The 23016-nt window shown below is 46.7% G+C and overlaps 1 protein-coding gene across 3 annotated transcripts in view; it reads right to left on the reverse strand.

Annotated features, from left to right (window-relative positions):
* Positions 1–4669: 4669 nt before the first annotated feature.
* CALCOCO1 (calcium binding and coiled-coil domain 1) overlaps positions 4670–23016 on the reverse strand; it is a 34843-nt gene continuing 16496 nt past the window's right edge. For all 3 annotated transcript variants that reach the window (XM_061615082.1, XM_061615081.1, XM_061615083.1), the window contains exons 5-15: positions 21976–22134; positions 20676–20824; positions 19961–20051; positions 19423–19578; positions 18145–18399; positions 16997–17122; positions 16103–16198; positions 15751–15862; positions 13824–14038; positions 12794–12900; positions 4670–10478 (exon numbers count right to left, since the gene is read on the reverse strand). In XM_061615082.1, the coding sequence (XP_061471066.1) occupies positions 10277–10478; positions 12794–12900; positions 13824–14038; positions 15751–15862; positions 16103–16198; positions 16997–17122; positions 18145–18399; positions 19423–19578; positions 19961–20051; positions 20676–20824; positions 21976–22134 (1668 nt within the window). In that variant the 3' untranslated portion in view covers positions 4670–10276. The remainder of the gene's footprint in view (positions 10479–12793; positions 12901–13823; positions 14039–15750; positions 15863–16102; positions 16199–16996; positions 17123–18144; positions 18400–19422; positions 19579–19960; positions 20052–20675; positions 20825–21975; positions 22135–23016) is intronic.

Raw genomic sequence — 23016 nt, forward strand, 5'->3', positions numbered from 1 at the left:
GGGACTGATGGATTCCCTGATCACTCCTAATTCCAGCATATCTTCCACCTCCTTTTTGATCTCATTCAAAACTTTCCCATTCACACGGTACGGAACAGATCTGATTGGGGCATGATCTCCAGTATCAATCGAATGTGTAACTATACTGGTTCGGCCAGGTTTGTTGCTAAAGAGATTCCTATAGGTTTTCAAAACTCTCAGAATCTCTTCTTTTACTTCCTCCTTCACCTCCTCTGACCATTCCACTTGATCTACCCCTCCTTTGTCTTTGCTTTCCTGTACCAAATCTGGAAGTTCAGGCCCACTTCCCTCAGGGAATAAGGTAACTTGCAACACCTGTACATCCCTGGTATGGTAAGGCTTCAACATATTTACATGAACCATTTTGCTTTTGTTTAATTGGTCTGTGGTGATTACATACGTCACTGTGTCAAGCCTTTCTCTGATGGTATATGGTCCTTCCCAGTTAGCCTGTAATTTGTCATGTTTCTTGGGTATGAACGCCATAACCATATCTCCCACATCATACACACGTTCCCTGGCTGTTCTGTCATACCAGTAACGTTGCTTCTCCTGTGCTTGACTCAAATTATTTTCCACCACCTCCATCATTGATGTTAATTTATTGCGGAATTCCAATACAAAATCTACTACAGATGTTTTGTACTCTCCCAGGGTTCCTTCCCATGAATTTTTTAATAGTTCCAAAGGTCCCCTCACTTTTCTAGTGAACATGAGTTCAAAGGGTGAGAAGCCTGTTGACTCCCGAGGGACTTCTCTGTATGCAAATAAGAAGCATCCCAACCGTTCATCCCAGTCTTGTGGGTGATCTTGAACATAGCTTCTGATCATGCCCTTCAAAACGCCATTGAATTTCTCTGTTAATCCATTAGTGGTGGGATGGTAAGTAGTGGTCTTTAGATGTTTTAGACCACAACATTTCCACATACATTGCATCACTTCTCCCATGAATACACTGCCTTGATCCGTCAGCACTTCATGAGGGAAACCCAGCCTCATAAAGATTTTTAATAAAGCCTCTGCCACTACAGGGGCTTCTACAGATCTTAGTGCTTCTGCGTCTGGGTACCTGGTGGCAAAATCCACCACCACCAATAGATATTTCTTGCCATGCCTTGTGGGTTTGGAAAAAGGGCCCACCAAATCTATTCCCACTCTATAAAAGGGTTGTCCAATTATAGGAAGGGGCTTTAAGGGTGCCTTAGTCTTTACTCCACTTTTTCCCACCTTTTGGCATATTCCACAAGATAGACAATGTTGTTTTACATCTTTGGAGAAGTTTGGCCAATAATAGTGTGCCGCCAATCTCCTCTTGGTCTTTTTTATTCCCAGATGTCCTGCACATGGGACATCGTGGGCTACCTCTAGCAATCTGGTTCTGTATTTGCTAGGTACTATCAATTGCTTCACTGGTTCACATTCATCCTTTCTCTCAGCGGGCATCCACAGTCTATATAAAATCCCATTCTCACACACAACTTGATTCCTCAGTTTGTCAGTGAAAGGAATCTGTTGGGTCAGAGCTTGTTCCTTTATCTGCTTCAAACTTATATCTTTATGCAGCTCTTCCCTGAATTGCTCTGCTTCTTTCTTATCAGAGACCACTTGATACAGTTTGTCTCCTTCAGCAGGCCTGCTAGTGGTTGCTATGGTGACCTGAGGCTGGTTAACAGATTCCACCCTGTTTGTTTCAGCCCCCCTTAATATGGCTTCTTTTTCTCTGCCAATTTGCTGTCTGGTCACTACATAGATCTTTCCTTGGGCTCCCATTACATCTCTTCCCAGTATTACTGGTTCTTGTTGCTGGGCATTAATGCCTACTTTATATCGGCCCTCTCGGCCTCTCCAAGTCATTTCCACCAGGGCCACAGGCAAACTTTCAGGTTGACCCCTCACTCCTTGGATAGTCACAGTTTCCTGAGGTAATATTACCTCAGATTTTATTAAATCTGGCCTCAGTAATGTCTGAGCGGCACCAGTATCAAGCAATGCCCAATAATTTGCCCCTTGTACACTCACTTCCTCTCTCAGACTTGAATCAAGGTCTGTTACTTCTGTCCAGTTTATCTGGCAGAACTGAACCTTTTTCGCTGTTTCTAAAGCCTTGGGCTCTGTTTTCACTGCCCTTGTCTGAGCAGGATTACTAATGGGGTTGGCAACCTCACATTGAAAACGTAGGTGCCCCGGTCTACCACATTTGTAGCATAATTTCTCCTCACTTTTAGGGTACACAGATCCACTCTGGGGTGTCCTGTGCCCTTCAGATTTTACTGGAGGACTCACTCTCTGTGGTACCACATCCCTTCTGCCAGCGTTATATGGTCTGGGTTTAAAATCTCTTGATGTTTTCCCCACCCAGCCAGTTCTGTTGGAGGCGAAGTGATCTGCCATCTCTGCGGCCTCCTGCACCGATGTAGGGGAACGGTCTTTGACCAGGAGCCTTATTTCTGGTGGTAACTGATGGTATAATTGATCCAATATCATGAGGTTTTTCACCTCCTCCACAGACTGAGCTTTTGCACTTGTCAGCCATTTCCCAAATATGTCCATCAGTTTTGCCCCCAGCTCCACGAAAGACCTCCCTGTCTGTATCTGGCAGTTTCTGAAAAGCTTTCTAAAATAATCAGGCCCCAGTCTGAATCTTTTAAACACTGCTTCTTTGAATTCAGCATAGGTGACGGGCCTGTCTGAGGGGAAATATTGGTATACCTCAGCCAATTCCCCTTTAATCAGGTTTGATAAATACTGCATGTATTTATCTTCAGGTAGCCCCCACAACTGAGCTGCTTTTTCAAAGGTGCTGAGGTAAATTTGAGGATCTTGACCAGGCTCATAGACAGCAAAGTCCTTTGGAGTAATTTTTATTTTTGCTCCATCTCTGTCCTTTCTTGTTTCATCAGAATGAAACTTCTCTCTTTCAAATTTTAACTTTTCTACTTGTAATTCGGCATCCACTGCTCGTTGCTTCTCCCTCTCCTCAAACCCCATTCTCATTCTCTCAGTTTCCATCTTCAACTTCTCAGTTTCCAACTCCCTCCGCTTGTCTTTTTCCTCAGCCTCCCATCTTAACTTCTCTCTCAAGTACTCTATATAAGCGGGATTGCTTAAGTATCCTTCTGGGGTCTCTTCTCTGACAGGTTGTTTTTGCTGGGCAGTAGCAAATCCTATAAGTGCTACCCTCAATTCATCTACCCCTTTACCCTCGTGAGGTAAATTGAATGTTATGCACTTCTCCACCAGCTCCTCTCTTTTCATTTTTATGTATTCAGCCATGGTGTTTGAGTTCACTCACTCTTTGCCACACACTCTTTGCCAGTCACTCTCACAAGAAATCTTGTTTTGTTATTTCTGTTTGCCACACCACTGTTCTGGATTCTCTAGTATTCGTATCTGGATTCTCTGTTGTTCGTATCCCACCGCTACTGCCACCACGTGTGACGCCCTTCCCTGGCTCTCCCTGTCAGGTTCCTACCTGCGCGTGGCTACTGCCTGTCACTAGGCACCACCAGGGACTCCACCAGTCCGGACTGTCCTTTTTTATTTTTTCTCTCCCCACTCTAGCACAGATCTCAACAGATCCCCCTGCTAGGCAACCACCAGTCACGACCTAATACTAGTATTCCCAGAGACTCTGAATACTGGTATTGTTATTCTCTTCACCGCTGCCACCATTTGTTACAGTTTCCCTTCAGCCTTGGTCATTACCTTACCCTCCCTTCTGGTCTGTGAAACCCCAGCCAAGGATCAGGCCTTTGGTAAACCAAATTAAGTATTTATGAAAGATAACAAAGCTAACAAGATTAACAAGATTTCTTCTTAAGGCACATAAGCATATGGTTTTACTCAATACTAATCCGAACTCCACCCCCCTCCTTCTCCACTCTCTCCTGGCAAACAACTCTCTAAACCCCACCAAGCAACCCACTCAGTTCACCTCATCCACCACCACCACCTCCCAGATTCCACTCTCTCTTCCTTTTATACGCTCAGCCATTTTTAAACACTCAGCCAATCATCTAGCATTCTACTGCCCATTCACTCCCCCTCCTCTTTCACTCCACTTACCATGTATCTTCTAAACAACACTTACCATATATACATTAATATAGGAACATCACAGTCCTCATGAGAATTCATCAGCATTTTAGTGAGAATTACTGCTGATGTACACATTTTGTATGCAATTTTGCCCGATATGCACTTTTGCAATTCCCTCCCCAAAGAGTGCATTTGTATTGTTGTTTTCACAAACATATGCATGTATATGCACATGTTAACCTAGTATATACATTTACATTACTTGGCAGGGAGAACTGCATTGCAGCATTTGGACAGGTGTGAATTTTGACGGATGGCTGTGGTTTGTGTACTGTTTCGGAAAGTGTGAATTTGATCAGTTCAGCTTTAAAGAACTGAATTGAACTTCTCCCCCATCCCTAATCATGACCATTTGCTTTTCCCACTCAGCAGAACCTGTGGCCTGCTGGCAATCATGGCTGATGTCATTCCTGGGTGCCGCCGGCAAGGGCTAATGACAGAGGGAGGGTCAAAGGACCATTGGGGGTGGGGGTAAGGCTTGTGCCATCACATGTGCACCCATAAGAAGGGCTTTCAGGAAACACAATATTCAAAAAACAAGATAGGCAGGTTGTTGCGGAGAGGACGCATTTTATTAGAATAGCTGCAACATGTCATATAAATATAAATATATATATGTACACCCTATACATAGACTTGGGGGTATGTCAAGATTGGGGGGAGGGAAAAAGGTTATTGCTTTGAACTTTTTGCCATTGACTATTACATTCAGAAAAAGATGGGCGAGGAAGAAGCAGATGAAAAGAATCCATGGCCACAAATGTGTCACTCATTGAAAAGGTTCCCGTGCAAGTGAGCAGAGGTGTCACAGCCTCCCCAAAAGGCACAGTCGCTACAGAGTCATCATCTCTGGTCACATCCACACCATACATTTAAAGTCCTCTTACACCACTTTAACAGTCATAGAGAATCCTGGGAACTGTAGTTTGCTAAAGGTCCTGGAAACCTCTATGAGGTCAGCACCCTTAGCAAATTGCAGTTCCTGGGATTCTCTGTGACTGTTAAAAGTGGTATAAGAGTGCTTTAAAGGTTTGGTGTGGATGTGATGTCTCTCTCTGTCCTGTCCACCCCCAGCTCCATACAAGCCTTGCATCCTTCTTCTCAAGGCCCAGCAGAGATGCCAAGTAGGGGGAATATAAAAAGAAGAATTTGCAACCAAAACTTTGCAGAAAGCAAGTGCAAAGCTCAACAAATGGGGAAGCCCAGGGATATATGTACAGGGGATGGGGAGGATCCAAACAGGGGTTACATAATAAACTAAACACAATGGGCCCCCCGTGCAGGGTGCAACGCAGTGGAAGGGAGACGCATGCAGCAGTAGTCATTGGGTAGCAAGCTGAGGAGGTGGCAGGCCAGCACTGAGAAAGGGCTATTTAAAAATAACAACCGCAAAACAAACAGGAGAGGGGTGGGGGAACCAAGTCTACTTAAGGAACTACGGCTGGTTGAGGGCCACCTTCTCATTTGCCCTCTCTGTTCCTGGCAGTTCTTACAAAAGAATAAATTTAAAATAAAAAATGAAAATCTGATATCATCAACCATCATGTAATGAATCCTTGCCTCTGAACCAATCTCCGAGCCGATCTACACATTCAGCAGAATCAGGGCATACAGCTTTTCCTGGAACGTATCATTTCAGACTGCAGATGGTGCATCACATTTTCAAAGTGCTCCCCACAAACTATAGAAACTAGCACAACAGAGGGAAGGCAAGAACTGAACCCTTCTCCCTGCCATGCTGACATTCTGTGAGCAGGGAGTTTGTTTATGGGGGAAGGTTCATACGTGTAATCCCCCCCCCTGCAGTTTTAACTGGACCACACAAGATCATGCTGCAGGTGTAGACTGGCTGCCAAACAAATTGCTTAACAATGGGAACCAGGCTGGGAGGTAAGATGATCATGGGTGGGCTACTATCCCCTAACAAATGTTGACCATCGCTACCACCAAATGTGCAGATATGCACCTTGAGGGTTGCACCTGTAGATATTATGCTACTCCTTCACCGGAGGCAGAAAGAACTATGGAGTAACTGTTTAGCCAGAAATGAAGTGCCAGGGTCTATCCTCACTCTGGGCTGCAATTATGTCCTACTCAGAGTAGACCCACCAAAATTAATACACCTAACTTAGTCATGTCTATTGGTTTCAGTGGGTTTACTCTGAACAGGATGAGCATTGGCTACAACCCCGACAGTAGTAGAGGTGGCTATTTGATGGGTGTATAGTACAAAGAAAGTCCCACATGCCCTGCCCATGACAAATCTGTGCATAATGGCAAACACACACACACGCACAATGTTCATGATCATTACCTGCCTGCTGCTACTACACAAGAGCCCAAATATGCTGAGTGACTGCACTGGGTTTCTTCCATATTAGAATTGGGACCAGCACAGCAGTTCCCTGTGTATTCTGCACATCAGTGATTCCTAGCTCAGCAAAACCAAAAAGCTCCCCATGTTACAAGCCCTTAAGGTGGCAAAGATAGGCAGATGGATCTGAATGGGGCTGGCCAATCATTCCTTTTTTCTGAGTGATAGGACCCCAGGGTTCTGCAATGGGGGGGGGTCAGTGTCTTCCACAACTCACCTTTCATCTGTGGCTACTACTGACCAAAACCCCTCTGCTGCGGGCATCATGTGACATCAGTCTCCATGCCATTCTAATCCTTTTGAAAATATCCTGTACTGGTTTGGTACCGTTTCTGATAAAGTGGGCTCTTGCCTATGAAAATCTATGCCACAATAAATAAGTCAGTCATTTAAGTTACCAAAGGGCTCTCTCTCTCTCGTAGCCATCTTATCTGGCTTCTCTTCTGAAATTTGCTATCCTTTTCTCTGGAAGCAGAATTTACTTCAGTGCTATGCAAATGCACAATCTTTGTCTCATTTGTTTTGGATGCAGAATGTGGGGGTGGGTGACCCTGATCACCAGGACTTCGATGAGGGGGAGTTATTCTTTAATCTAAAAACACACCTTGTGTATTCTACGCATGCATAGCCCCCAGCTCAAAATTCTGCATAAATTAGTAGTTAGAGCTACCAGGCTCTCTTCCTTGCAGTAGCCCACTCTGCCCCCTTTCCTTCTGAAATCTAAAGACTTTGCTTCCTTTTATTTTGGAGGTAAAATCCTTTCACTGCTTGTGCAATTTTACAGAATGTGCCTCATTTATCCTGGGGCAGGGGTTGCAGACTACCACCCTGATCAAAAACAGCTGGATTCATCTTTAATCCAAGAATATCCCGAGAGTGACCCTTCCCCACTCCTTTTTACTCCTTGCTAGGAAAGGAATGGGTTTTATCCCCCACATTGCTCTGTTGCTGAATTTTCATTTTTTGCAGCCTGAGTTATTACAGAATAAATAACCTCCTTTTTAGCTATTTATGCAAAGGTAACAGCTACATTTAGGAAATATACCGATCATTTTTAAAGGGGGTGGGGGAAAACTGCCTGTGAATGTGTGTAATTTTGTTTACTGGTGATGTTGAGGCATGCAGGAGGAGGTTTTATTGGAAGCCCTTCTCTGCTTGACTCTAATTTATGCATCTACCACTCTGGTTGCTTTAGTTATTTAAAATGAAACAAAAACACACAAAATGCCATGTAATATATAAATGTAAAGCTATAAAACCTTTTGGGTTTTGCTGAAGTAAGTGCCTATAGCCAAAACAATAAATACACAGATTCATTCATTTGCATCCATCTGTTTGCTTCCTGCTCACACACAGGAGTTAAAAGTTGGATGAACAGAAGCCCCGCTAGAGGTGTGTATTGCTGGGCCGGGCCATTTCAGACAGTGGGGAAGAGGGGGAATATACACCCTAGAAAAGGAAGTGCTTGCTATAGCTCAGTAGTAGAGCATCTGCTTTGCATGCATAAGGTCCCAGACTCAATCTTTGGCATCTCCAGGTAGGAGATGAGAGAGACTCCTGCCTGAAACTCTGGAGTGCTGCTCCCAGTCAGTGCAGGCAATACTGAGCTAGATGGACCAATGGTCTGACTTGGGATAAGGCTGCTTCCTATCTTCCTGACATGTTAATTTTGTATGCAGAGAGAGTACTCTATGCAAGGAGAGCATCCAGAGATTCAACTTGCAGCCAAAATGATAGAGTCCAGCAAGTGGGAGGGGCTTTTGTTCATTTGCTTTACCTCTAAGCCCTCCCACTGCTAAGATACAGCCTTCCCCTCCCTCTCTATTTATTCTATATTATTTATTTAAAATTATTCTATGCTGTGTTTTCAGGCCTAGCCCATCCAATGGGATAAAAGTAACTCAGGGAAGGCAATCAAAATAAATAGGTGTAGTGGTCTGCCACACTTCTAGTGGGAGTTCCAAAAGCATGAAGCCACAACAGAGAAGGCCCTGTCCCTCAGACTACCCACCTCACAGATCAAGGGGATGGACACCCCAAGAGTTCAATGAGAATTGCTCTCAGGTTAGTGTGCTGAGGACTGCAGCAAACACAAAACTATGGGGTGCAAATCAATCTGGGGAGACCACCAACCTGGAATAAAAGACGTGGCCTTGTCCATGTTGTGCTGGTCTTTTTATTCCCTCACCTCTCTAAGATGCCCCTGTCCTCTTTACTGAAACTGTCCATCCCCAGTACATGACCCACAGCTGCAGAGGCCAGCCTTACCCAAGGGATTTGGCTTCTTAATGTTCCTTTCCAACTCCCATCTCTCTCATTACGACAACAATTCTGATCTCACCTGTATGTGCAGTAAGATCTTCAGTGGGTTCCCATGTTCCTCATGACATGTAATGCCCCAACCCAGGAGATCCTACAACCTCCTACTTCGGCCATTAATTCTTAATGGTGAGAACAGCGGGCAAGAGACAGCAAGGAAGCATGCAAACCCAGGACCCACTCCCAACCTTGCAGCATGTGGAAGCAAGATCAGAAAAGATTGTCTAAACAGCCCCTCTATATCTGCTCAGCTTCATATTTTTCCTGTTCAGATGTCAACAGCAGCCTATTTCTAACTAAAATGGCTTTTTGTTCCATTACAGATTTTTTCACAAGGCAAGTTCTGTGGCATAGTTTGTGCTGACAACTAGAGGGAGAGGGACAGGGGGTATGCAAATTCTTAAAATGTGTAGTTTTTTAAAAAGTTGACAACTTGATTTATGTTGCTTTCTGCGCTACCAGGGTTAACAGCTGGAGCAACAAAGTTTATGAGAGAGAAACCCCACTCATTAGTGTGTGTGTAAACAAGTGCGTCATTATGCATTACAGCATGGCCTTTGGTTTTTTGACGCTCACAATGGAACCCTGAAACGTCCCCATGTCCCCCTGTACCTTGGAGCTCTGGGCCTTGCAGGTCTCCTGCCCCCAGACTAGATAGGGCCATTCTGAACAGGCATTTCATGTGTGTGCTGCCCAGAAGTATGTGGATGTGTTTATCATCATAGGATTACTATTCTGCGATTAAAACACTAACAACCTGTCTACACGCACACATAATTGCAGGATATTTCAGTAACACCCTTTTGCTGAGGTATTTCTCCACTGAACGGAGAGGTCCACCCACCAAAAGATTACAACCATTTGGATGACCTGTTATTTGCAGGGCTAGCCAATTTGGTGCATTCCAGAAATTGCTGGACTGGGGCTGACGGGAGTTACGAGTCCAACTACATCTGGAAGGGACCACATTGACTATCTCCGCTTTATTGTTTCACATGGTCACTTACACCAGGATAAGCAAGAGGAGATTAAGAGCCCGTTGAGCTTTGTCAGGGATTGACAGCTCTTTTTTCAAACTCAGTTGCCATCATAGGATAATTGATTGTGTGTGAACAGGTCCTCATAGGTCCTCTGGCATGTAAGAGGTTAAAGGAAGTCTTCTACTTAATTTCTGAGCTCTCGGCCACTGACATTCAGTTTAGTGTAATGTGTGTACATATAAAAGTGTGTATGTGTGTTGTCCCTTCCGATACAGGTTGACTGCACCACCATAGAGAGGGTCCCAGAAAGATGGTTCCCCCTTGCTACAACCTAGCAGGTGAAGTTACACTGTTGGGGCAATGCAGTCACTGCAGCAATCTCACTATGGAAGGGAAGATAGATACCCAGCCTGGATCCCACTGAAGAGGGAGGGGGAAACAGAGGGGGCACGGTGGTGGTGGTTGGGGGGTAAGGAGAAAGCAGTTACTCAAAAGTAAAGGGGTCATGGGTACTGAAAAAGAAGTGCCCATCGACATGCGTATCCAATGTTTCCTTGTCACTCTCAGGTGGGAAGCGCTCGTGGCAGATGGGGCACTCCTTCCAAAGTGCTGGCGAGGGCAGGTCCAAGGGGGATGCCCCCATGCCGCAGGCCCCCGGTTCCGACATCTGCCGCCCTGCCAGGCCACTGCATGCAGAGGGAGAAAGAAAGAGGGAGCAATGTAAAATGGGTTGCTCAAATGCCAGACCCTTAACCTGACACTGGGAAAACTGGAGCCCGGCTTGTTTACCAGTGGTGGTGGTTACTTTCGCATGGGCAAGTTAAGGGTCAAGGGTCGTGTGCCTTGTCACAAAGACAGACAAGGCTCAGGACTCCTGGAGATGTCAGCATCAAGCTCAATGGGGTCACCATGTTAGGCACAGGACAAGGCGGGCATTTCTAAGATTTCACGTGAATAGCGGGGGAAGCACCTCGCTATCTTGCTCTGTGTACAAGACCTGAGAAACCATTTACTGTTTCAAAAAAAGAAACAGACACCTGTGAAAGTGGTTCCTGGAGCATTTTGAGATATTCTCTTCATCAAATCTAACCCCTGATGCTTCTTGTAAAAAAAACCCCTTTTTGATGCGACCTCTTCCAGCTCACCTAAGAAGAGCCAGCAGCTGTTTTGGATCCTCACTACTGTGTACAGTTTACTGGTTCCCCCACAGGGCTGTGTTTGAAGACTGCCTGGAAATGCCAGGTGGGGCTGAATTCTGCAGCCGACGGGGACCAGATGGTTTGAATATATAACTCTGGTTCTCCCATGACTGCAGTGGCTTCCGAAACATTTCCAGGCCCGATTCAATGTCCTGTTTTTTTATAAAGCCTTAGATGGCTCTGGGTCCCATTACCTCCTGGAACATCTCTCCCTGTTTGAACTTGCCTAGAACTTACATCGTCATCAGAGGCTCTCTTCTGAGTGCCCCTTCCAGCAGAGGAGGGGAGAGAGAGGGCGGCTACAGGAGAAAGGGCTTTTACAGTAGTGCCTTTGCTGACTCTGGGATGCTCTCCCCAGGGAAGCTCGCCTGGTGCCAACACTGTGACCTTCTCAGCGCCAAGCTTCCTTTACTCCCAAGCATTTGATTGCTGATGTTTCTTCTGCTGCTGTGGGTTTTGTTTTCTTAGCTAGTTGCTTTAATGGTGGATCATACTGTAGTAGTGCAAGTGATTTAAGTTTTAAAGTTTGGATATTTATGCATGATAGGTTTCACTTGGTTTGTATTTTATTGTGCAGTTTTTTAAATGATTTGTTGCACTGATGTAAGTTGCCTTAAGAACCTTGGAGTGTAAGGCAATGAATAAACATAGGAATACTACTGCTAATACTCATCATCAGCATCATAATGCTGCTGCCCTGGAACTGAATAGATGAGGAACCAGATTCCGATTTGAAATAACCTGTCAAATCTTTGGCTGCAGAACTCCATAGTCAAGATAGTATGTGCACTCTGCATTAAAAGCATTTAAAATTATCAATCTAAATTCTGTGCCCAAAAAAGTAACAAGCTGTGATCTAAAGCTGCAGTCCAATACATATTCACTCAGAAGTACGCTCCGTTGGGTTCAATGGGACTTACTCCCAGGTAAGTGTGTATTGGATTGCAGCCTAAATTGTGCAAATCCACATTCTTCTCTTGCTTTGTGTAATTTTGTCTGTGGTTTTTTTTTTTTTTTTACTATTTTGCATAATTTTTCTAGTCACAAGGAAGGGCTAGATGGTATTGCAAGGCACTGAACCCCTGCTCCCATCATATGGAAATCTCGTCCAGCTAAAAGGTAAAGGTGTCCCTGCACTTGTAGTGTGAGTTGTTTCCGACTCTTAGGGTGACGTCTTGCGACATTTACTAGGCAGACCGTATATATGGGGTGGGATTGCCAGTTCCTCCCCCGGCCTTTCTTTACCCCCCAGCATATGCCAGGTACTCATTTTACCGACCACGGATGGATGGAAGGCTGAGTGGACCTCGACCCCTTTTACTGGAGATTCGACTTCCTCCTTCCGTTGGAATCGAACTCCGGCCGTGAGCAGAGCTTCAGCTGCGTTACCACCGCTTACCACTCTGTGCCACGGAGCTACCCCTTTGGATTCTGAGATGGCCTACAAAACTTTCAAACGTATCTTCACAGCCACAGGGCTAGAAATGGGCTTCTCCACCCCATCCCCCAACAAAAGAAAAGATTGAGAGGAAGGTAAAAATTCTTTCCCCACATTCTTTGCTTTTTCAGTGCTCCTCCGTGTGCAGGTGCGCCCATGCCTGTCTAAAGGAGTTAACTAATTAAGAGCCTGTGCAGCAGGGATGGAGAACCTGTGGCCCTCTAGACGTTGTCAGAAGATAGCTCCCAACATCCCTCACCTGGGAATGGGGAATCCCCCAATTGGAGGGCTATAGGCTTCCCACCACCGCAGTACAAAAGGGAACTGTAGTCAAAAGAACCTGGAGCATTCTAGCTCTCCTCACCTGGCCACTTCATAGAAGCCACCGCTCAGCTCTGGAAGGAGCAGGTTTGTTTCTTCGCCACCGCTCTCCGCAGCAGCCATCAGCACCGCCTTCTCATCCTCTGCCTCCTAAATACAGAATGAAAGAAAAGTGGTACAAGCGTGCCTGGCTTTTGCTAACCCCACACAACTCAGCCACAACATCCTTTCCCCACCACTGAGGACAAACAAGACTAAGATGGGCTCAGGTTTGCAGGTGAAGCTATAGTAGGGTCTCTCTTGGGTATGTGAAAAAATGGAAAGCCACCATCCACACCCAAGAGGGAGTTATAAGCAGGCTTGGGGAAACCCCGAGGTTTGCAGGAGTAAAAAAAAAAAAGAATTAGGAAAAAGAAACACCAAAGAAGTTAAATGTCCTCCCTCCTTAAAAATAAAAACCCAAAACAAACGAAATCCAGTGTCCAATGAGGAATGAGCACGTTCAGTGGCTAAGGAAAGCCGACTGACTGTTAGGGATAGGGGAGGAAAGAGTGGGAGAAGGGATGGAATGGAGTATCATGATAGAGGGCATGGTTAGCTGACTGGCACTGAACAAGAGCACTCCACACTGCAACAATTTATTGCAGGTCCCAGTTGCAATAGCTAACTTTGGCACTTTTGGGTTGTATTCAACTAGCACTAAGGAGATCATTCCATCCATTTCTGCCTACCCAACGGAATGCTCTCCCCTCCCTTCCCCCCTGTGCACTGTTTTGGGAGTTCTCTTAACCCTTCGGAGCAGGGAGGGTGTCAGGGGGAGAAGCTCCATTGTGCTAGCGGAAATCCTTGTGCTGGCTTCTGCTAGCTCAACAAGTTAGTTGAATACGGACTTCTGTGTTTTCCAGTATGCCCTGTTTGAGACCATCTGACTGGCTACTGTTGAACAGAGCACGCTGGTTAGGTGGACTCTTGGCTACAACCACCAAAGCAATTCTTTAGGTTTAGAAAGCTTGGCCAGGCCCAGAATCTACCCTCTGCTGAGTTGCACTCTTTCCTGTCTCCTGCGTCCTCACCGAGTCAGAACTGGAATCCTCAGGTGGCTGTTTGATCTGACTGGCAATGGGTGCAGGCTGGCTGATCACCACAGTGTGAGCAGGTCCCCGGGCACAGGGTGGTGTGGTGGTAGCTGCCCGGTTGTCACACAGACTGTAGGAACCAAGCTGTGCAGGCAGGCGCATGTCCTCAGGGCATTCATCCTCAGAGTCAGACAGCGGCGAGTCCGGGGAGTCTGGGAAGCATGCATGAGAGAGCAGAAGAACGAGAGCACACGGTCAGTGGAGAAAGCAGTGCCACGGAGTCCGCACGTGTGTCAGAACTAATCTTCCCAGAGAACACCGACACAAATACTCTCAGGGTTTGAGTCCAGAAACAAATTTGGTTCTCCACCAGAATTCACTTTAGGGTGTGAAATCAGACCAGGCCCCTTCAGGCACAGGTGGAAAAATCCCAGGTGTCTGGTTTCTTAGGTCCCTAAATATTAGATATTAGATGGTGGCACCTAGGAAACTCTTCAGAACTTTCAAGTGTTGTGGAAGGGAAAGAAAAAGACAACAATTAGTGCCTGTTCTGGCTTTTGGAGGGTCTTTGGGCAAGATCTCCTGAAGAAGGGCTCTTCCTTGCCACCATTACCCCATTCATCAGCCATCTTCCCAAATTAGCCCATTGTCAACCATCAGTAGAAGGCAGTTGCTGCTCTTTCTCACCCGTTGCCACATACTGAGGAAAGGCACGTGAATGTGAAGCTATGACAAGGCAGAGCAGAAGCCGCAGCAGGGTGAGAGGTTTCCAGTCATTATCAGTGGACCCCTAATGAAGCACATGGGCCTTGGTAAGTGCTCGACAGGGCCGGCCTTCTGATGCAAGCCCTGGGACTGGATTCTAAATGCTTAGCCTGCACTCCGCAGTCACATGGTAGGCAAAGGAGGAACTCCCGGCATAAGCCAACCTTGCAGAGAAAAATACAACTCCCTGTTCTCCCCGTTTGGTTTGCAGCAGGTCTTAAACCTGAAATGTGATGGATGTCCACCAGGGACTCTGCCTGTGCACCATCTCCAAGCTCCAGCCTACGTGAGGAATTTCAGAGTAACAAATCAAGCCAACCAAAACACACCTAGCCAGAGCAGGTCTTGTGGCAAGGCCTGGTCCTCTAGAAAAGCTTCCAGGCCAGGCTGAAAAACAAGGGAACTCTGCTGTTGTCATCTCTGGCCTGAGGCCTCTCTGTTTTGGTCCCCCTCTGCCCCTTCCCTTCTCTTCCTGCCTACTGAACTGGATGGATTCAAGACACAGTAATAGTTTTATAAAATAGTTTTATAAAACAGTTTTAAAACCAACACACTTGTTATATTGTCTCATCAGAAAACCCAGGGGTGGTGGGAAAACAGAGCAAAAAGAATGGAAAAGGGCTCTCGTGTGGAGTCTCAACGGGACAGGATGTTCCACTGCACCTAACACAAACATCTCATGGAGGCCTAAAGCTCACTTTCAGAGCATCACAAGGGAGCAGGGAAGATTGCAAACTGTGCCACTATTCTTAACCAGGGATGGGGAACCTCAAGCTGTTCAATGGCCATCATCCCTGAGCACTGGGGCTGATGGGAGCTGGAGTCCAACAACATCTGGAGGGCCAATGGTTCCCCATGCCTAGTTCACCTGCAGCTTTGACCCACCCATTCCCATGGATGCTATTTTAAAAGACAAAACATGAGAAAAGGGCTTAGCTACATCAAAACTCTGGGAAGGCCCAAGGAAAGCTCCATCCAACCCCTGGCCATCTCTCTCCCCCCCCCCAATCTAATTTAAGGGAGAGTTGTGAGCTACTAGATGTTTGGGTTTCTGGGCTTTATAAAGCCTTCGAGCAGTTAAACATGACTCTGAGGGGAGGTTGGGGACAAGCAAGCATAATTGGACAGTGATGCAAGGTGGGAGGTTGGGAAGACCAACCAGGGGAGTCTGGCGCTGTCTCCTCTTTGTCGCCAAGAATAGATTCACTCCATTTCTCATCAGCCACTTTCTCCAGACGCTCTTCAAGGCACCGTATGTACACCAGCAGCTCCTGAAAGGCAGGGAAATGGTTGAAAGGTCACAGCAACAGCTTCCAGAAAGAAGGTGGGTGGAAGATGCGACTCTGCCCACTTCCTGCCAAAGACCCTCCCCCTTGCCACTGCCTTCCACCCCTCCCAACATTCTGTGTTCAGGCTCTGGCCGTGGATACTGGCTTCCCCCTCCTCCCCTACACTCGCATTTCATGGTTGCTGTTCCCTTTGGACCTTCTCTCCCCACTCTTTGCACCAACCTGCTTCTCGGCTTGTAGCTGCTCCTTCTCCTTCTGGGCAACCTGCAGTGCAGCCCGCAGCTCCCGTAGCTCCCGGCGGCTCTCAGAGACCTGCACCTGAGAGGGCAAAGGGCGAGATTTTGCACATTCCAGAACATTAAGGCAATGCATGGGTTGCAGGATGTGAAGGGGAGGGGGAGTCAAGGAAGCAGCTGCAGAGACAAATATCCAATCCCCAGAGTCTCCCACATCCCTAGGGCTTTGGTTGTTTTCAGCTATGGGCCAGACCTCACCCCTCTTCACCAAATGTCCCCCAGGAAAACTTCTTACTGTAATGATCCCTCTATTTCAAATGTTCAGGACTGAGTGCCAATCCTTATTTAGCCAAAATGGCAGGAGTTATGCACAAGAGGGAGGTGTCAGCGGACTTGGGGGGACCCCAAAGTTTGAAGTACAAAAAATATTTAGAAAAAAAACTAAAGGGGGAAGGAGGAAGACCCCCCCCAAAATAGTCCAATAAAGACTAAAAGTGGCCACAGATGGTGGTTGTTGTGGGTGGTAGGGGAATGGAATGAAGTGGTTGGAACCCAGACAACAGCACTGCACATGTCCTACTTTTCCTTTGCTGTGATTGCAAATAGATACCAACAGACCATGCATCTGGTGAATCCTTTTTCAAAACTTACTAGGGCTGCTATGTATTGCATTTGGAACCCATCCTTATGGGCAGGAAACAAAGCTGAACATAAAAACAATATCTTAATTGTAGCTTGGCGATGCTGATAAGAAATGTGGGCAAGCTGTTTCTATTGGTGGGTGTTTGATCCAGTATGATGAAAACAAGCGGGGCTCAAAGGGATTGTTATTTTCCTGCTACCCAGGGCAATGGTTCCCCCCCACCCGGTCCTGATTTACCAGACTGGAGTCACGCTCTTGTGCCAACTCCAAACGCAACACCTGGTGCTGTGCCCGCTCTTCTTGCAGGCTCTTCTCGAGGCGCAGCACCTCGGCACTCAGCTTCAGGATTTTGTCCTTCTCTGCCTGCCAATACCACAGGTTTGGATTGAATGGACAGTGCAGGGGGTGGATGGAACTTCCCCTCACCCCCCCCCCAGTGGAGCAAACTAATCATGCATCGTTTTAGAATTGGAAAATAAGTAGCAGGGGACATTCCACAAAGCAGAGAGGGAAGGAGCTGAACAGGGCCGGTGGAACTGAAATTATAAAATTGTATTGGTGTTTAAAACACTCCATTCAGAAAGTCAAATCCAAAATTGCGGTTTCTGCATGGAAAACTGGAAATCCATTCCCTATAAGTAAAATCCATTCATTCTCTATAAGTAAAATTTAGGTTTATCTAGATAAGATTATTATATTATCTAGTGAAGTATACCAAGAAATGTTTTGTCACATCTCCATACACTTTATAGTGAAAAAGTTACCTGGGGGAATATATTGTGCCTTAATACACAGAATGCTGGGTTTCCAAAGCCTTAAAAAACCCAACAACCTCAAATGTTATGTCTTGACATCAAAATCCAAACATTTTTGCAGACGAGAGTAGCTGACATCCACCTCCAAATGGGAAATGTACTCTTCCTGCATGCAAAACTGATTTAAATTCCCCCCATACATTCATTTCATCCCCGCACAAATAATCAATGCCGTATTCTGCTTTATCCACTGCACTTTACTCCCGCCCACTAAAAACAGAATTCAACTTACAGTTTGAGTAGTAGCAGCCAGCTGAGGGAGGAGGTCACCTGACCTCCCTTCACCACAGTCTCTGCAGCTTACTGGGAGGGAAAGGGCGAGGTGAGGTTGGCATGGTGCAAATGTGCTGGGGGAACCAATCACCAACCTTGCCTCTCCCAGTAAGCCGCAGTGATGCCGGTAATGGGAGGTCAGGTAAGCACTGTTACCCCACTCTGCTTGCCTCACCTGTCACTGTGTTTGAGAATGTATGTGAAATGATGAGGGGGGGGGTCCACTGCAGGGAGCAGGATAAAGAGTTTATCATCAGCTGCTAAGCAGGACTGGGGGACAGGTGGTGTGTGTCTAACCTCCATGTTCTGCAGCAGTGTGGCCTTCTCCTTCCACCATTGGCCTTTGCCCTCTTTCCACTTGAGAGTCATGTCAGCAAGTTTGATGTTGATCTCGGCTGCCTCGAGGCGGCTCTTGTGCAGATCAGAGATGGTGCGATCCCGGATGGAGGCTACGCTGGCCAATTCTTCCCCTAAGAGCGCCACCTTCTGCTGGCTGGCAGCCAGGACATCCTGTGTGGAGCGCAGTTGTTCACACAGGGTCTCCATTTGGGCCTGGGAAGAGATAGGATGGGGTGTGAATGGGTGCAACAGTGGCAATGGAAGGATGTGTGGGTAGGGCTGAGGGAAACATGACAAACTGAGAGAACAGGAATTGACAGATCTTTCCATCTTTACTCAGAAGTACTTTTTGTCGTAAGTTCATGCTTGGAACCAGTGGCATTTTGGGCAATTATATAAAATAAATGATAAAATCAGATTATTCGAGTGGGTCTTATTCATATTAGATACTCTCAAAAGTTCCCTGCCCCCTCTCACCTGCCCACTTAAAAAAAATGATTTGGAGCCCAAGTTAACTTAAGGATGTCCAAAGAAGAAAAGCTTCCTGCCCTCGTTTCTTCTGCAGTCACCTGTGACCTCAAAAAAGCCTCCCTGTAGGGTTGGGGGGCCCCTGCTGACCCATGCAGGATGGAGGGCAAGAGGTTGCTGGGACTAAGATGGGATGGGAAACTTTCTTCTGCCATTCATGGTAACAGTTTCTAGAGGGGTAGCAGTGCATTAGACTCTTGCAGGGAAAATAAGGAGTCTTATGGCACCTTAAAGAGTAACTTCTGTGGCCTACTGCTTATGCCATAATACATTTGTTAATCTTTAAGGTGCTGCAAGACTCTTTCTGCTTTTTCTTTCTGCGATCACACAATATAAGCCCGATTTTCAGTGATTCCCCCTTTCCTCTCTTTCATGGCTATCTCTACCTCACCTAGTTTGAAAGCTTCAGTGGGAGGAATCTGTGCGGTTGCTCTTTTATTTATTTATCATTACGTTTATATCCTGCTTTTTCCTCCGAGGAGCTGCAAGTGGCAAATGTGGTTCTCTCCTGTTCCATTTTATCCCCACAGCAACCCTGTGAGGTAGGTTGGAGGCAGAGACAGTCACTGGCCCAGTGAGCTTCATGGCTGAGTGGGGATTTGAACGTTGGTCTCCCAGGTCCTAGACAGACACTCTAACTACTACACCATGCTACTGGAGACAGAGTGTCTTGCTCAGGCACAGCATACTCCACAGTCAGGCACTTACAATGCGGCGATTAGCAGCTGCTAGCTTCTGCTGTAATTTGCTAATGTCCTCCTGCAGCACCAGAGACTGTGAGATCTTCTCACCATGGAGGGTCTTGGCTTCCTGCAGGTCAGAGGCCAGGCTGCGGCTCTCCTCTTCTGAGGCCTGCAGCTTTACCTGAGGAGAAAGGAGGGGAGTCACAACATTTGGGCTGCTTTATTACATCACCTTACCTACTTGGATTTCCTACTTCCCATTTGGGCCCTCTTCTTCTCAAACTGCTCCATCCACCACACCAGGGATAGGGAATCTTTTTTTTTTTTTAAAGCTTGAGGGCTGCATTACCTTCTGGGCAGCCTTTTGAGGGCCACATGATAGTGGTAGGTGGAGCCAGAGGCAAAGTAGGTGGAGCAACAAATGTAAATTTGACCTTTGCACAGTAGGCTTGTTTCTACAGTTATGGGTGTGGCCTGGACAGCCTTCCAAGGCCAGACAGAGAGGCCTGGGGGACTGAATGTGGCCCCCGGGCCTGAGGTTCTCCACCTTGCTCCCCACTCACCTGGTACTGCTCTTTCTCAGCATTCTCCTCTTTGAGCTGGTTGTGAATCTGCTCCTGCTCACGCAGCAGAGACTTGACAGTATCCTTCATTCTAGGGCCCGAAGGGAGAACGGAGGCGGGTGAGAAGTTGTGGCCCTGGGATCATTCCCAGGAATGAATTTTGGCATCACGAGTGTCATTTTGGTGGTGGTGGTGAGAGGGGAACCACTAGAAGTTGGCTTTGGGAAGCCCTTTACTTCAGCATCCTCCCCAATAAAGCAGAACCCCCACCTGGAAGCTCCATAGGTCTGCTCTTAAGATGACACTCTCTATTAAACAGAGTCTCCTTGGTCTCAAAGCAGAGGAACGACCAAATGTTAGGGCAGTAACTCTCAATCGGCCAATCTCGGTGGTGGAATTCCCCCTCCGCCCAAACAAAATGTGGTTCATTGAGTGTGGACTGATACAATCAGCATTAACAGCAGCAGTTCAGCCTCTTCCATCTGCATTATGGACCTATTCAACTCATGGGCCAGAGGATGAACCAGGCTGAAAAAAGCAATCAACATCCAATAAGGCCAAAGTCTATCCTTCCGGACTCGGCTCAGTTTGGAAGTAATAGGGGGGCTGCCAACTCTGGTGGCAGGCATGCAAGCTTCGGGACTGCATGGCACAATGGCAACTAGCCACATGGCAGCAAACACTGGTGGGTCTCTCTCCCAGCCATGACCCACACCTGTCTAGCTCCGTCTCTCTTTGTAGCATCTTCTCGCCCATGGCCTGGATGTCACCCTCCAGTTCTCGGATTCGGGCCATGTGCTCAGCTTCTTGAAGGCTTAGTGTGTCTCTCTGCTTGGACGTGTCTGCATAAGAATTTGATAATTCCTGGAATGGTGGGGAGACAGAGGAGTGAACAAAGCCCACGTTATTTGGAGAGTGCTTGAAACTTCTTGTAGAAAATCTTGTAGTTCCAAGCACTGTGAGGAAACAGTATCTACAAGTACAGGGGACTTCTGAGTACAAAGAGACAATCACATAAATTTTCTGCTTCTTTTCTACACTCTGAAATATACTCTGGAAAACATCTCCCTTTTCAATGGCCTTTCAGCACCCTTTTGGGGGGAAATTGCTTGTTTGTTGAAATTGCTGTTGCTTTCCCTTACTCTTACTTGCTGTTTATTGCCTTCAGTGACATCACTATGCAATTAAAGCTGATTGGTTAGGTAGCATCATGTCATCATTCTGTTCACCAGGGATCCCTGATTGGGTGGGATCAACCCTATGAATAATCCAAGTATGATGAAGAATCAGGAGCCTGGGAAACAACGGTGTCAAATATAATGGGAGGAGGGTCAAGAAGGATCAGTGGGTGACTTCCAAAGTCTGACTGTCTTTGGAAAATAAGCTATTCACATTTTTTTTTAAAAAAAGATAATCATCTTCACCAGGTTCCCTGCCATCTGGAACAGGTGGTTATAAGGGGAGGGACTTTTCAGTAGTGTTGCCCTGGATTTGGAATACCCTCCCAGAGAGGCTTGCCTGATACCTACACTGATGCCTTTCCAGTGCCAGAAGACCTTTTTATTTTTTCTAGGCTTTCTAACTTTCATTGATTTGTTTTACTTGGATTAGTTTGGCACTATTTTATAGATTGGCTGCTTTTACCTTATTTTATGTATTAGTTATTTCATGACATCTTAAATATTTTATCGTCACCCATCCTGATAGCATCCCTGAAGGGCAGTGTATAACCCTTAAAACAAACAGATTGTCTGAGCCATCCCATTGTGAGACGTGAGACAGATGGTGCTAGAGTGTGGAGTTGCCCATGACAGCCAGATCAGTCCCTGCTGCAAATTTCGGCTGCCCAGAACCAGGCTTCAGGTGAAGGTTCCATGGCCACCTTAGCCCTTCCTGATGAAGGCATCCACCTTCATCACCTGCAGGAGAAAAAGGCACAGGTCCCCTCTAGCCCTGAAAGGGACGGGGACCTGGAGAGACTGAGAATTCCCAGATCCCTGGGCTCTCTTTCTTGCCTTGTACTGCGCAGCCAGCTTGGTGTGCTCATCACGAAGGGAGCCAAGGGCTGCTTCTAGCTCAGCCATGCGGCTTCTCAGCTCTTGAACCTCATCCTTCAGGCGGCATGACTCCTGCAACAGGGCTCCTTGCTCCTGCCGACTCTCCTTCAGCTGCGTCTGTTGGAGGATGGGGAGAGATACCAAAGAGGGTTGATGAGAAGCCAGGGGACAGGTCAATATTTATTTATTTATTGCATTTGTATACCACCCCACAGCTAAAGCTCTCTGGGTGGTTTACAACAATTAAAAACATTAAAATCAAACACACAAATTTAAAAACACATTTTTAAAAAGCAATTTAAAAACACATGCTAAAATGCCTGGGAGAAGAGGAAAGTCTTGACCTGGCGCCGAAAAGATAACAGTGTTGGCGCCAGGCGCACCTCGTAAAGATGATCATTCCATAATTTAGGGGCCACCACTAAGGAGGCCCTCTCCCTTGTTGCCAGACTCCCAGCTTCCCTCGGAGGAGGCACCCAGAGGAGGGCCTTGGATGTTGAGGGTAGTGTACTGGTGGGTTCGTGTTAGGAGAGGCATTCTGTCAGGTATTGTAGTCCCAAGCCATGTAAGGCTTTATAGGTTAAAACCAGCACCTTGAATCGAGGTCGGAAACATACAGGCAGCCAATGCAAGCGGGCCAGAATCGGTTTTATATGTTTGAACCATCTGGTCACTGTTACCAATCTGGCTGCTGCATTTTGCACAAGCTGCAGTTTCCAAACCGTCTTCAAAGGCAGCCCCACATAGAGCCCATTGCAGTAATCTAACTTGGAGGTTACCAGAGCATGGACAACTGAAGCCAGGTTATCCCTGTCCAGATAGGGGTGTAGCTGGGCCACCAACTGAAGTTGGTAGAAGGCACTCTGTGCCACCGAGGCTACCTGAGCCTCAAGTGACAGAGATGGTTCTAGGAGAACCCCCAAGCTATGAACCTGCTCCTTCAGGGGGAGTGCAACTGCATCCAGGACAGGTTGGACATCCACCATCTGGTCAGAAGAA

Source organism: Rhineura floridana, chromosome 3 (assembly GCF_030035675.1).
Source record: "Rhineura floridana isolate rRhiFlo1 chromosome 3, rRhiFlo1.hap2, whole genome shotgun sequence".
NCBI lineage: Eukaryota > Metazoa > Chordata > Lepidosauria > Squamata > Rhineuridae > Rhineura > Rhineura floridana.